The sequence below is a fragment of the Grampus griseus genome, assembly GCF_964374135.1.
Source record: "Grampus griseus genome assembly, chromosome: 6".
Classification (NCBI taxonomy): domain Eukaryota; kingdom Metazoa; phylum Chordata; class Mammalia; order Artiodactyla; family Delphinidae; genus Grampus; species Grampus griseus.
This window is the reverse complement of record NC_139000.1, coordinates 67382431-67398578: the sequence shown is the minus strand read 5'-3', so window position 1 is coordinate 67398578 and position 16148 is coordinate 67382431. Positions and strand designations below refer to the sequence as shown.

The 16148-nt window shown below is 43.9% G+C and overlaps 1 protein-coding gene across 2 annotated transcripts in view; it reads right to left on the bottom strand.

The window, feature by feature from the left end:
• Window positions 1–16148, bottom strand: part of ADAMTSL1 (ADAMTS like 1) — a 468923-nt gene that overhangs the window by 91007 nt on the left and 361768 nt on the right. For both annotated transcript variants that reach the window (XM_082657540.1, XM_082657541.1), the window contains 3 exons: window positions 12510–12638; window positions 3988–4167; window positions 103–237 (listed from right to left, as the gene is read on the bottom strand). In XM_082657540.1, coding sequence (XP_082513666.1) covers window positions 103–237; window positions 3988–4167; window positions 12510–12638 — 444 coding nt within the window. The remainder of the gene's footprint in view (window positions 1–102; window positions 238–3987; window positions 4168–12509; window positions 12639–16148) is intronic.

The window sequence follows — 16148 nt, the reverse complement described above, 5'->3', positions numbered from 1 at the left end:
CACCCCCGACTGCTGCTTCCCTCCCACCTGCAAGTAGTCACCCACCCATAAATCCTGTCCAGCCCTGGATCTCTGCCCAATGTTCCAGAGGGCCGGACTCACCGAGGAGAGCGGAATTCCCAGGATCCAGGCCCAGCTGTGTTCCCAGCGGAGACGTCAGCACCGAAGGAAGGTTCGGTCCAGTGGCTGAGAGCAGGGCCCTGATGTCGTCCAACTGCGTGGGGACGTGGGGGGGATCTGTGAGAAGGCAGATGGTGCATCAGGCAGGTTAAAGCATAAAGTCTGTGTTAAGGGGAGAGGGAGAGGCGGCCATGCACGTAAGTGTGTCTGTGTGTAAGGCAGGCGTTACTATTGTTATCTTTAACACCATTTTTCCTATAGAGAAGGTGTTCCCACAAGGTGAGTCTGAATTTTAAATATAATATTTGATGCCTGAAACTGTAAGGTCGGTAATAAGAATCAGGCATGTTGATTTCCGGAGTTCCTTACTGTATGCCACTCTACCCCACAGTACCACTGGGGACTCTGTAAACGCATAGTTAAATGAAACTACATTATAAAGGCACTTTAAAAAAGCCAGTGCTTCTTCAGCATTTACTAGATGCCAAGTCCTCTGCTAAAATATTTTTCATTTAACTCCTATAACAACCTTTAGAGGGCGGTACTTTGTTATTGTCCCCACAGACTGGGATACACCACAGGAATTTCTTATGGCGAAGGATCTGTGAGTGGCTTTTTTCTAGGAAGAAAAGGGTCCAATTGTGAGGCTGGGAATTTGCTTTGTGATCTGGATTTTTATGCCCAAGTAGGATCAGAGAAGCAGGATAGGGATGATTTATTGTTCAAAATCTTATAAGGAGTCAGGGCTGACGTCATCAGGAATCACAGTTAACCAGAGATAAAAGTGACAAAAAGGGAAGTACAGTGGCTTGCTTATTATTTCCACTGAACAAATAGAGGCAAGCACCTGCTGAACCTAGTGGTAGGATGATCCCAGATTCTCCTGGGAAAGAAGCAGAATTCTGTTCCCCTTCTTCTTTCCTCTCCTGTAGCCCTGCGTCACACTCCAAGGCCAACCCCACATTTTACTCTAGAGCACTTGTTGGAGTGGAAAGAGAAGCAGGAGGGTTGCCCTTGTAATTGATGGTCATTTCAACAGTGTTCAGTGAGGGCCTACCGTGTGCTTGTCACCCTGTTCAGTACTTTTTAGGGATGGCAAATAAACAAGTCACAGTGGTGCCTTCTGTCTACTGTGCCTTTGACTGCAAAAGACCGTCACATACAGAAAACGGTGATGAGTTTATATATTTATATATATAAATTAAAAATTTTAAAGACATTCTATATATATTCTATATAATTTAAAAATATTCTTTATATGGTATAGGGTAAAAACATCGTGATTGGATTCAGGAACTCAATTTGTGCTGTGGCTCTTTCATTCACTAACTTGGGCAAGTCACTTAATCCCTCTAAGCCTTAGTTTCTTCAACTATAAAATGATGAAAACCCTCATCATTTCCAAGGTCTCTTTCTACTCTGATATACCATCATTTTAGGAACTGATAGTGACAGTTTATTCAAACCTAGACTCTTCTCCCATCCTTTTTAATATTCCCTCAAAAATACTGAAATTGAATGTTGAGGGAAATGGAGTTCCCTCAAGAGTACTGAAATTGAATAGTCCTTCAAGAATATTAAAATTCAAGAAGTCTTTGCTTATTTATTAAGAGCCAAAAGGGGAGGTTATGTCCCATCTTTAAAACCATCGATCTTTCGGGGCCAAATGTCACACCCTCCTAGTGTCCTTACAGCTTCTGTCTTAATTTACTTCTTCAGGGCATGTCCAGCTGATCTTCTGAGGGAAACTGTAAATTCCCCAAGGACAGAGGTCACTGCTTTTATTTATCCTAAAGCTCTACATGGGACTCCGAGGCAACACTTAATGAATAGTCATCCCACTTAATGAATAGTTATACGAACTCATGAGTGAAAGTCTGCCTCATGACACTTCAGGTCTCCACATTACAGGTTAAGTCACAGGCCTTGGCATGAAACCTCAGCTTTACACATGAAATCCCTCATTTAAAAATTAAGTCACATTTTGGGCTGATTAAAAAAAAGAGAAACACTACTTCTATGTCCATAAAGTACCTAAAGAAAGTAACAAATTTTGATGAATAAACCAAGACTTCTGATTGCAGAAAGCCCTAAAATTAAGAATCTAACTAGTGATTTTTTTTTCCCATCCAGTTTGATTAAAATGGGAAGACGTCATGTTCTTCAAACTCCACGCTCATGGTCACACTGCATTAGCATTGGAATGCTGCAGATCTGGCTCCCAGACCGTACACACTTCACTGGTGGAGCTACGGTAGCAGCTACACCTCCTATGCTTTCAGCTCTGTTAGCAGAGGCGACAAGGAAGGGTTATTAGGGAGGAAAAGCCCACAGTAAGCTCCATAACTCAGTGTGGGGCAAGAGTCTCTAGGCCCCAGGCTCCAGACGAGCAGCTCAGCCAGATGAAATCCAACACAAAACAAATCACATCCTTCGCGGAGCTGATTTTCTGCGGCTTCCTAAGATAACTGGAGGTTTATGCAGCCACCGTTGAGATGAAAACCCATGTGGGCATCTCTGAAATTTGAGTGGGCAGGGGTAGACCCTGTGCTTTGGTATATCATCAGTTTGGGGTGTGAAAATATAAAGTTTACTTCTTTTTCCCCGCGGAAGCCCATAATGTATGTATGCGTATGTATGCGTGGTGTGTAATTATTCATATTTCTCACATTTTCCTTTTTTTTTCCCCTAAGAATGATGGCTTTCTCTTCCTGAGATAGCCAGCACACGTGCTCAAATAATTGCCTTTTAAAAAAAGTAAGACAAAAACAAGCTTCTTTATCCTATCCCACCAGTTCCCAGACTCTGTGGGGAAGAGAAGCAGAGAGTCCTAATCCAGGGGACAAAAGGGTTGTAGCTTGCACGTGGCTGAGTCCAGCCCTGGGCATCAATGAGTGTTGATGGTGTCTCAGCAATTGTTGTTATTTTTAAATAACTATTTTATGCCAGGAACTGTGTTAGACTCTTTAATCAGAGGTCCTTATGTTTGGGGGTGCTGTAGTCTGAATGTTTGCATCCCCCAAATTCATACATTGAAATCCTAACTCCTTCAAGGTGATGATATTAGGAGGTAGGGACTTTGGGAGATGATTAGGTCATGAAGGTGGAGCCCTCCTGGTTGGGATTAGTGTCCTCAACACAGAGACCCCTGAGAGCTGGCTCATCCCTTCAGCCACATGAGGGCACAGTAAGAAGCCATTATTCTGCATCCACATAGAGGGCCTTCACCAGAGCCCGACCATGAGGGCACCTGGATTCTGAACTTCCAGTCTCTAGGAGTGTGAGAAACAATCTTCTGTTGCTTATAAGCCACCCAATCTGTGACTATTTTGCTATAGCAGCCTGAACGGACAAAGACAGGGGGTGTACACGTGTGGACTTCAGGTGGACTAGACTATGAACTTCCTGAAATTTTACAAAAAATTTTGCATTTATGAATTTTTCTCGACAAGGTAATCTATCGTTTTCATCTGATTCTCCAAGAAGTCCTTAACATAGAAGGAGTTAAGAGCGACTGCTGTACTTCTGTTACCTCTGTTTGCCAACCCCTACCCAAATATGGGCAATCTTGCTCCATAAGTTTCTACACAGAGACTAGCATCTATGGCTTAGCAAGGTTAAGTGACCTGCCCAGGTTACACAGTGAGTCAGCAGTAGAGCTAGGGTTCTAACTGACATCTGCGTGGCTTGCTTGGCCCCAAGGTCTGTGTTCTTTCTACTGGGAGGCCCTAAGGTGGGGAGAAGGGAAGGGATATTGATTTTACCTTTATGCACTTAATTGGATCAGGGACAGGAGGAGGTAGAGGGTGGGTTAGACAGTCACCCCCAGTGGGGTCCACAGGGGGCAGCCGGCCTCGAGGTGTTTACCTAGGATCAGTAGCTGGGTGTTCTCAGTCAGCTCCCCGTGCAGATTGGCCGCCCTGCAGGAGTACAGGCCCTGATCCGAGGAGGACACGGCTGTAAGCAACAAGGAGCCCTCGTGCAGATGGTGAGGGGCGCCCAGTTTGCTTTTATTCCTGAACCAAGTGACTTCGGCTTCAGGCACACCTAGGAGGAAAAAAAATAAACTCATCAGCCAACACATTCAGGTGACCCTGGAGGCATTTATAGCCTCTTGCCAGGGCCCGCCCCAGGGCTGCTCTGCAGGAAGCATGTGCCTGGGCGTCTTCTACTCCCCTTCAGCCAAACTAAATAATGCTTCTGACCTCTCAGCTGTCTTGAGATCTTTTGCCTTTTAAACCTTACACTGATGAGGCAGGAAGAGAGAGACCAGTTCAAGAAGAGGAAGGAGGCAGCTGGGAAAAGGGCACTTGCCAGGGTGGAAGGAGTGAACCCGAATTCTTTGGAGAAAACACCTCAGAACCGAATGTATACACCAGTGCAAATGAATGACTGACAACTACATGAAACAAACCTAACGTTAAATAAGAAAAACCAGGCATGAAAGAGCACACACAGTACACAGTATGATGTTGTTTCTGAAAGTAGAAAACAAAAATTGGTAACATCAGTACTCTGTTGTCAGCAGTCAGAGTGGGGGGTTCCTCTGAGACTGGGATGGACTGGGAGGGGCTGTGACTGAGAGTGGGGACAGGAGCTTGGTTGCTAGTAATCCTCTGTTTTTTGACTTGGGGGCTGGTTTGGTGGGCTTGGGACCTTTATGATATGAGCACTTTTCTGTATAAATATTATATCTCAGTAGAAAGTTAAAAGCTACAAAATGTTGATATATTCATGAACCAGACAAATGAAAGCTGCTAGATCCTTACCAGAGTTGACACTCCATGTAGAAAACAAGGCTGTATTTTTTGAAGCCTAAGTATTTTCTTAGAACAAGAAAAGATTGGACTATCAGTATCACCACAGAAAAAGAAAGACAAAAAGAAAGTGTTCTGCTCTCTCCTCAATCTAAGTTATTGTTGTGAGAGAGAGCTGGGGAGAGTATGCACATCTGAATTGGGATGGGGTTCCAGTCTTTGGAAGTCAGGCTCTATCCTCTAGGAGTGTTATGGACTAAATGTTTGTGTCCTTTGTAAATTCATATGTTGAAGTCCTAACTACCATCAGTGTGATGGTGTTAGGAGGTGAGGCCTTTGGAGATTGTTAGGTTTAGATGAGACTGTGATGAGGGGGGTGGCTCTTGTGATGGGATTAGTGCCCTTATAAGAAGAGACCTTCTCTTTCTCTCTCTTCATCTTGCTGTGAGGATACAGCAAGACATAGCTGTTTGCAAGCCAGGAAGAGAGTCCTGGTCAGGAACTGAATGGGCTGGCACCTTGATCTTGGAATTGCCAGCCTCCAGAGCCATGAGAAATAAACTTCTGCTGTTTAAGCCACCCAATGTATGGCATTTTGTTATAGCAGCCTGAATAGACTAAGACAAAAGAATGGCTTTAATTCCTGAGGAAGTTTCCCTGTGGGTCACATGCTGGTAAGCAGGCCCCAGCTCAGGACAAGCCTTCTGAGATGGTCTGCATAGGAGGCCAAGTTCTGAGTGAGCTGAGAGACAGAAAGTGTGTGGCATTAATTCCCAGTCTCCAGGGAGTAGAAAGCTCCATCCCTTGCACCGTCTAGCCTGCTGACTCAGCTCACAACGTGCTCATAAAACTCTTGGACATGTATCCAGGGCAGCTTTAGAATGTCAGATCCAGATAAATAGGGTCAAAGCCAGGAACAGTCAGAGCCAGAGCTTTAGTCCTGTGCTTTCCCTGAGTTGGGGATGGACTTTGCCCTTGGGGCAAATGCAGCCTTACCCTTCATGGGCAGCCTACTGTTGAAAATGAAGACACCTTCAAGGAGTTGCCTGTGTACCTGTTGTTTGTCCTTGATGAATAAAATTTACCCACAGTCTACTTTGTAACAGCCAGCTCACCAGCCCTCATTATGACCCCTTGAGCACTTGCTGTTCCTGAACTCCCAGTGTCAGGAAGTGGGGTGGGATGGAAGGGTGGTCTCATATGTTCCCTCACTAACAATGAGCTACCTTGTGTGAATTCACTGGTGTCCTTGCTGGCCTGCTGCCTCAGGTGGAGTTTCCAGTGGTGGAATGGTGGCCTAAGGTGTGTGGCCCAAGTGTTTGGCCAATCTGTAGGGCTTTTCTCCCTGTTAATGGGGAACAGGAGAGAGACTCTCTGGTCCTCTCTCTTTTGTTGTTGTTCAGATTACCCATAATTCAATGTGAGTCACTAGGGACTGGCACGCTGGCCGGAGAAAGGAGGCAAGGCTGCTGAAAGGGGTGGAGACTTGGATACTGCAGCCCTGACCCATCAGGGAGGGGCACACACTGTGAAACTTAAGGCTCAGGTGCATGAGAGGGGCCAGGCTGGCACTATCTCTAAATACACCTGGAGAAAAGATGCAGGTGAAAGGCAGAAGAGATGATTTTTCATTGCAGCACCACTAGGGAGAGCAAGAGCATCATGATGCCCAGCCATGCCAGCTTAGACTTTGGTCCCTGAGCTCCATCTTCATGTTGGGGAAAACAAAAATTCCATGGCACTCAGGAGAAAGCCTCTGAAAAGTAAGTTGAAGAAAACCCTTCCAGTTATTTCTCTCCTAGAAAGTGCAAGGAAAAATGAGGTCCTACAAACCATCTTTTGCAAGTATTCACCCACTTTCCCTCACCATGAACTGATTACACGTAGCACTTGTCACTGGCACCTTCCTTGGAGGAGGGCTGTGGGCAGTAAGCACAAAATCCCTGATAGGAACTGAGGCTGTTCTAGAGCGAGGAGGCAGGGTAAGAGAACCAGACTAATGGGCTGTCAGTTCCACCAGCAAAAGCGTGGTGACTAAGTGAATGGTCGGGGGGAATGCTCTCTCTCCATGACAGTGTCCATGGGCCATGGCATGAGTGTCTTCAGAGCCAACACTGTGTTTACACGGTCAGCTCCTGCAGCAAGACTTGCTGCTCCCCTATGTGTCATTCACTGGTCAGGGCTTATGTGACTGTACGGCAGCCAGAGGGGAGACACGGATGGTGAGAAAGAAGAGGAGGAGGGAGAGAGAGATGACCCAGGGATGGAACCATTTCTCATGTCTCCAGGAAGTGGGTGTAAGCTTCTTCCTTCATCACTTCATCACTCTTGGCCTCATGCCCCTTTGAAAGCAAGTCTGTTTAACAGGACAAAACAGAGTCTTGGCTAAAAGGGCTGAATTCCTCAGTTGAGAGCAGGGGAGTTCATGGGAGAAATGGACATGTTCAGGATAACGAAGGGTAGAAGGAAGTGACCTCCAGTCTCTGTAAAACCGGGACCACAGAAGTGACAGCAGTGCCGAGGGAAGCCAAATGATGTAGGAATCATTCTTTAATACACAGATTAGCAAACCTCTCTTAGACTTCCTCAAACATGGACCTGCATCAAGAATTTGCCAATGGAGATGGAGTCGCTGGTGTCACATTTTGGGGGATTCCTGCCTGCGATCATGCGCCTTAAGCAGAGAATGACACCAAAAAGATACTTCGCAATGACAGCCAGTCCTGCCATGACTGGTTCTGACATATTACAAACAAAGTTGGAACGAGGGGAGAAGAAAAATAAACGATGCACCAGAGATCTCTTTTTTCTTTTTCTCTCAAGAGATGACAATGATGCTTCAGAAAATATCACCAACCCTCATATATGCCAGAGTCCCTGGAAAAGGTACCAGATACACGTACCTAACAATGATGTTTAGAATACCTAGACATTGGGAATGCACCAAGGTCAGGAGCTATACAAAAATATCCTAACATATTAGATGGAGAAAGAACATTTACTGAGTATTTGCTATCAGCCAAACATTTAATAAACATAATCACTCATTTTTCACAAAGGTCCTATGAAGCATTGTTATTAACTCCATTTTACTGATGAGGAAATTGGGACCTGAAGAGATTATGAAATCTGCCTAAAATGACATTAGTTTGGATTCCTGAATGATTACATGGGGACAGAGTCCCTGTACCTCCTCTCTACCTCATGGTCCATCAGTGACCTACAAATGGCAGGTGGGGATCCAAACTCAGATATGTTTAATGCTAGGGATCCCCTTCCTAACAAGTACATGACACCGCCTGCCATTATACCAGGCTGCTTCCTTAGAAAAGGTATGAATTGCTGCACTATTATTTCTGGTATCAAATCCTTAAATATTTCCTACTTTTGGGATTAACCTTTCTGCTGTAATTGTAACACCAAGATTATTGTTAAGAGAGAACTTTCTAGAATCCATTTGTGCTGGCTTTGCTAGTGCTCTTCTTGGTGAGAAGCTTAGTCAGGTTGTGGAAGGTTTTTTTTTTTCCCAAGCCTGTAGATGTGACAGCACATTCTACAGAAAGAAATGTCTGAAGAATGACAAAAAATATACACCACAGAACAAAGTCCAAAGCTATGCTGTTGACAAGTTAGTTGGATAGGCTCCACACTCTGGACTCCCTGGTATGATTTGTGTCTAAAAAAGGAAGGAAAAGGACCTGCCTTTACTTTTTCCCCTTTGTGGCATATCTTATCAATAACACAGTGCTCTCCCTGCTGCTTGAAAGGATCAGTAAATGAGTGTAGTCATAATGGGATGTAACTTGATATGATTATGAGGATTAGCGTCTTTAATCTCCACTGAGCTGCCAGGTAGGGTGATGTATAATCATCTTTTTTTAAATCCCAGACAGGATATTCTTGTTAACTAGACCACTTGTTACACTTGGAAGGCTGCTTGCACCATGGTGACTTGTCAACATCTTGAGGTGGGGCATCCACTGAAAGGTACACCTTGACATGATAAGTTCTAGAAGTTTCTTTGATGGTTTGGTACAAGACAAGGAAAGGATACAGTAGCTTAAATGTCAGCCTTGGCAATTATTCTAAAGAACCATGTAAGTCTGGAAAGGTTTTCAGCCTTCCACATTTCTTCACACTGACTGTGGCAGACACTGATAGCTGTTTCTTCTTTTTCCTGGGTACCCAGCCTGGCTATATTTCCCAGCAGCCCTTGTAGCTGTGAGTAGCCATGTGACTAAGAAGGAATGTGAGAAGTAGTAATGTGTGCTACTTCCAGGTGTCACCCTTAAAATCTTCTCAACCATCGTCTACGCTTTGTTTTTCCCCTCTTCTGGTTGACAGGATAGAGAGGACCTCTGGGGAGACCTTGGAAGGCATGTATTCAAGATAACATAGCCACCAGTGTTCTGTGATGCTGAAGGACTGTGGGGGGCAGATCCCTTCCAGCTGACCAGGACCACTCTTTGGACTCCTAGGTAGGCAGTAATAAACTTCTATTGTGTTTGAGTCATTACACATTTGGGAATCTACTTGTTACCAGAGTCTAGCCTTCCCTAGTTAATACACTGCCTATCATTGACTCCTCAACTAGTTATTTCTACATGACCAGTCCTCACAATTTTATATCCTAAGTCTGCAAAAGCTACCCTTGCTCCAAACTGTACCATAATCTAGGAAAGCATATAAGATCTAGCCCTTGCCTATTCCCCACCTCCCAGCCACATGTCACACTGCTTTCTCCATCCTACAGACACACCGGCCGCATTTCACTCCTTCAGATGCAACACACTCTTTCTACCTCAGGTACATCCTGTTCCCCATGACTGAAACACTCCCTCCTCCTCCAACCCTTTATCTCCTACTCAGTTTTCTGAATTTTCTTAAATAGAGAACCAGTTTGGGAGTGGTATTAAGGGACTGGATCACTTTTCAAGAAAAAGCCTCATCATACTCATTGCTTAATGCTTTTTATGCTTAAGAGTTGGGAAGAATTTGTGAGGCTGAATTTTACATGTTGAAAACATATGTATGCAAAAAGTTATTTAATGAAAAACTGCTAACAACTCAAACATGTAAGGACATGAGTTATTCTAGGTAAATTATGTAATATTTTAAAAATACACTATTATATAGCCATTAAAATTATGTCACAAGAGAGCCATAAAAGCTACTTGTAGTATCAAAGTAAAACTAGTTCTTTCTGCCATTTAGCATTATAGCTGTCAGCATTTTGACTGGAGACTCAGCTCAAGAATGATTTCTTTGTCCAGTAAATTCACAGACCAACAGTTTAATCAAAAGCAGGCTCTTTCCCATCTACATTGAATAAAAATCTTACTTAACGAAAGGCATAATGGCAGAGACACACATTTATTTTAGTTAACCATGATTAATACAAATGGCCCTATGAATAAACATAAAAGCAAAGAACGTAATGTACATAGCCAGGCAAAAACTGGACCTAACAACCTAGGATTTCACCATCAGGTTACCAAGAGTGAGTCTCTGGATGAAGTCGGGAGACATGGCCTTAGGTGGCATGGAAGAGTTGACCAAAGCTGGTTTGACTGTCTTGGGTTCCCCATGATACATACGCCTCCACCTGGATTCTGGTTCTCTCAGTCTCCCTCAAATGCCCAATTCCTTGCTTTGCTGCCCTTTGCTTCCCATTTTTTTAGTCCTACCAATCCCAGTGCTCAGGAGGAGACCCAACATGGTCCATCATATCTCCAGTTGGTGTTCCGTCTCCAAGGCCCATGTTCCTAGTGATCACGTGAGGAGTGATGGTCCTGCACAAAGGACCCTGCCTCTACCACCAGGCTGTGTATAGAGGGGCAACTCATTCATGGGAAGCCCTGTCAGAGATTCTGCCCTAATAGGGCCTGAAGGGATTTAGTTCCAGAAGCTTTCGCTAATGAGGTTGGATGCACAGGCCAAGGGAAGCTTTACCAAGAAGAAGCTAATGCATGATGACAGAGAGAGATTTATACTTTCGGGTTCCTGGAGCTACCAGAACATTTCAGAGAAAAACCAGACCTGGCTGTTCTTTGGAAACAACATGCTCTAGATGAAGATTCTCCCCCTACTTCTTTTAAAATGGGTTCTCTCTGGCCTTATAAATCACAAGTGGAGGTAAATCTTCCAATGCTGGGGCTGAGATCTAAGATGAAGAAACCCCCAGAGCAGGGGGTGCCAATGCCTGTCCTTTTTGCAGACAGGGTATGACTGGGGAACCGTGGTTTGGGTGCCGCAGGAAGATATATCTGATGAGGACAGCAATCAGGGAACTGTGGCTGGGCACAAGAGCCATCCATTTTTTCTTTGCACTGTGGGTGTGAAAACCCTTGGGGTAGACAGGCTAGCAGTTCACAGGAGGGGAGAATTGGTAGCTGAGCTTTGTTCCAGTCTATGTGGGTGTTTTTTATTTTTTAATTGACAGTAGACGCCTTTATGAAGAGCATACTACAACCTCCTCTGGTCCACTACTCCTCCACTTTCCTGTGACTTTCTGGTCCCTTTAGGCCTCTGAGTTTGCAAGGCCTACCCAAGGGCAATGTCTATTATCACACTCCTAACAGCATTGGCTGTTTTCATTAATGACTCCTACCCACTTCTGAAGTGAGTAAGCTCCAGGTTCCTGTTGATCTTACCCCTGCCATCCACTCCCGAGCTTTCCACCACCACTGCCCTGAGTTCAGGCCCCAGCACCTCTGCTCTAAACTACTGTGATGGCTTCTTTTTTTTTTCTGGATATAAATTTATTTATTTATTTATTTATTTTGGCTGTGTTGGGTCTTCTCTAGTTGCTGTGCACGGGTTTTCTCTAGTTGCGGCAAGCGGGGGCTACTCTTTGTTGCGGTGCACGGGCTTCTCATTGCGGTGGCTTCTCTTGCTGCAGAGCACGGGCTCTAGGCGCACGGGCTTCAGTAGTTGTGGCACACGGGCTCAGTAGCTGTGGCGCATGGGCTTAGTTGCTCCGCGGCATGTGGGATCTTCCTAGACTGGGGCTCGAACCCGTGTCCCCTGCATTGGCAGGCGGATTCTTAACCACTGCACCACCAGGGAAGCCCTACTATGATGGCTTCTTAACTGGACTCTCTGTCCCTGTATTTCTTTTCTTCAATCCATTTTGTGCACTGCATGGCCCCTTAATGTCACTTTCAATCTGCCTTTGTCTGAACTCCTCATCAAAGTCTCCCACGGCACAGGTGCAACCCACATTACTAAAGTTTAAGCCCCACCACCCTATCTATGTACTCTGGGCTCCGGCCAGACCAAAGCACACGCTGTTCCCCTGAAGTCCTGCAGCTTCCCTGCTTCCATGAATTTTCTCACACTGTGTCATCACCCTGGAACACCCTCTGCCCCCATCTTTGCATGCTCACATTCTACCAGTATGCAAGACGGAGATAAAAACCGCCTCTTCTCCCTTCATCTGTCCCAGTTTTCCTCCTCTCAACTTCCGGCAGCACTTTCCACTTTCAGAGTGACTGAGGTTCATGCTTCAGTTTTCCTACTAGCCCCAAATCCCTGAGAGTAGAATTTGTACTTATCTTTTCAGCCCCCAACCTAGCACAGGGCTCCATTAATACTTGAACAAATGAATTAACATATGAATGCATTTCTCACCTGCAACTTGGCAGTTAATAGTCACATTCACGCCTCCAACTGTTTTGACGGTGCCTCCTACATCAACTGTGATGGCGGGTTCCTCCGTGTTGAACACAGTCCCTCGGGATGTTTTCACTAGTGGCTTTCCTGAGAGTGAGAAGGAGCGTGACATTTTATTAGATGGTGGCTTTGGGTATTCCCTTGAAACACGAGATGACCAACAATGAACAAGGGACATACCCAGGCTTTTTCCACTGACCGTGTTTTCCTTTGAAAAAACTCTAACTGTATACTATAAGAACCATCCGTCCACACACCTACCTGTCTAGCTACCGTAGAATTGTCACAAAAAGAATCTGAGGAGAGAGCATGGTATCCAACAAGTTGGGATGATTTGTGCATCTTATCATTAAACAAATGATCCAATACATTCGATTTTTATGGGCTTAAATTTTTATTTTGAGATAGTTGTAGATTCACATGCAGTTATAAGAAATAACACAGAGCAATCCTGCGTACTCTCTACCCAGTTTCCCCCAACGGCAATACCTTACAAAACTAGAGTACAATGTCATGACTAGAACACTGACATTGACGAAGTTAAGCTACAGAACAACATTTCCATCACTGCAAGGATCCCTTATGCTGCCCCCAGCCCTGCCTTAAGCCTTTGGCAACCATTAATCTGTTCTCCATTTCTTATAATTTTGGCATTTCAAGAATGTTATATAAATGGAATCATACGGTATGTAACTTTTTTTGATGGGCTTTTTTTCACTCAGAATAATTCTCTGGAGATTCTTCCAGGTCTCACATGGTACCGTGGTGGCATGTATCAATAGTTTGCTCCCTTTTATTGCTGAGTAGTATTCCACGGTATGGACGTACCAAGTATGTTCAGCCATGCACATGTTGAAGGACATCTGGGTTGTTTCCACATCTTGGTTATTCAAATAAAGCATCTATATACATTCCTGTACAAGTTTTTGTGTGAACATTTGTCTTCATTTTCTATGGGATAAATGCCCAGGAGTGTAATTATTAGGTCATACAGTAGATTTTTAAGGAACCACTGAACTGTTTTCCAGAGTGGCTGTATCATTTCACATTCCCACCAGTAATGTATGAGTAATTTAGTTTCTCTGCATCCTCGTTAGCATTTGACGTTATCATTAGTTTTAATTTTAGCCTTTCTGATAGGTGTGTATTGATATCTCATTGTGGCTTTTTAAAAATTTGCATTTCCCCAATGGCTAATGATATTGAACATCTTTTCATGTGCTTATTTTTCATCTTTATATCTTTGATGAAATGTCTCTTCATGTCCTTTAGCATTTTATAATTGGATTATTTTTTACTACTGAGTTCTGAGAGCTCTTTACATTCTAGATGTAAGTCATTTGTCAGATATGTGGTTTGTAATAAATTTCTCCCAGTCTATAGATTTTTTCCCCTACCTTCTTTAAAAATTTTTTTTTAAAGAATTTATTTATTTTTGGCTGCATTGGGTCTTCGTTGCTGTGCACGGGCTTTTTCTAGCTACGGCGAGCCGGGGCTACTCTTCGTTGCGGTGTGTGGGCTTCTCATTGCGGTGGCTTCTCTTGTTGCAGAGCACAGGCTCTAGGTGCGTGGGCTTCAGTAGTTGTGGTGCACGGGCTTAGTTGCTCTGGGCATGTGGGATCTTCCTGGACCAGGCATCGAACCTGTGTCCCCTGCATTGGCAGGAAGATTCTTATCCACTGTGCCACCAGGGAAGCCCATGTGCCACCATGGAAGCCCTCCCCTATCTTCTTAACAGGATCTTCCACAGAGCAAAAGTTTTTAACTTTGATGAAGTCCAATTTATCGAGTTTTTCTTTCATGAATCATGCTTTTAATGTTAAGTGTAAGATCTATTTACCTAGACCAAGATCCTAAAAATTTTTTCCTATTTTTTTCCTAAAAGGTTCCTAGTTTTACATTTTACATTTAAGTCTGTGATATATTTTGAGTTAATTTTCGTATCAGGCGTGAGACTTAGGTCAAAGTTTATTTGTTTTTTGCCTATGGATGTCCAATTGCTCCGCCACCATTCATTGAACAAGCTCTCTTTCTTCCACGGAATTGCTTTTGTGTTTGTCAGCATCAGCTGAGTATATTTTTGTGGCTCTACTTCTGTGTTCTTGTTTCTGTTCCACTGATTTATGTGTCTATCTCTCTATCAATACCACACAGTCTTAATTATTGTAGTTATATAATTAATCTTAAAATTGATTCTTGAGTCTGATTCTTCCCACTTTATCATTCTTTGCTATGCTAGTTTCTTTGCCTTTCTACATAAATGTTAGAATAGTCTTGTCTACAACTATAAAATTTTGCTGGGATTCGGATAGGAAATATACAAACATGTATATCAATTTAGAGATAATTGACATCTTTACTGTGTTGAGTCTTCCAATCCATGAACACTGTATGTCTATTTATTTAGATCTCCTTTACTTTCTTTCATCAGAGTTTTGTAGCTTCCAGTGTACAAGTCCTGGACATAATTTGTTAGATTTATACCCAATTATTACTTTTTTTAAGGGATGGTAAATGATATTGTATTTTCAATTTCAGTGTTCATGTGTTCATTGCTAGTATACAGAAACAGTTGTTTTGTATAGCGTGTGACCTTGCTAAACTTATATATTAGTTCTAGAACTTTTTTTTTTGTAGATTCCTTGGTATTTTCTAAGTAGGCGATCATTTCTTCTGCGAACAGTTTTATTCCTTCCTTTTGATCTATATGCATTTTATTTCCTTTCCTTGGATTATTTCACTGGATAGAACTTCCATCACTACTTTGAATGAAAGTGTTAATAGTAGGTTTTTAGTATGATGAGTGATTTTTCGGTTGAAACCTGGACATTTTCATATCATGTTATACAACTCTGGACCTTATTTAAATCTGTTTTAGCTGCTGTTCTCTGAAACCACTCAGGTTGGGGAGCAGGGAGATGCCACCTGGTTACTACCCAGTGGAAGAAGTCCAGGTTCTCCACCTGGCTTCCTTTGTGACCCACGTGGGGGGCTCCTCTTAACTGCTGGGCCTGGGTAGAGTTTCTGTTGCCCCCTGCTGCTCTCCACTGACCCTGCCGTGGGAGAAGCCTTGTTACCGCCAGTGATGAGTGAAAGTCCTAACTCTCCAGGAGGCTTTCTCTACCACCACCCCAGCGGGAAGAGGAAGAGGGACACTCCAGGATGAGGGTAGAAGTCTAGGATCCCCACGTGGTCTCCACATTGTGACCCTGTGGGGATAAAATCCATCTTCTCTGACGCCACGTCCATGGGAGTGTTGGGGAACCATGTTTCAGTCTGACGAGAAGTCCAGTCTTCCCATTCAGGCTTTGCTGGTGTGGGTGGTGTTTGGAGTAGAGCAGCATTCTCTAGTTTTCTGTCCTGCTTGGTTGCCCCTTTCCTGATCCTTTGGGTAGAGGAAGCAGGCTTAAGCTGGGACATTTTTTTCTGTTTCTGTGGCATTTCCTGGCAGCCGCCTTCTTCAGTTCCAAGTTTGGGCTTTATGAGGTAAACAAACAAACAGCCCAGAAAACCCAATGAAGTCACAACTGTGTCATTCCTCAGTACCCAAGGTCCCTAGCCAGTCTGTTTTCTCCTCTCTCCTTTTCAGTCTTATGT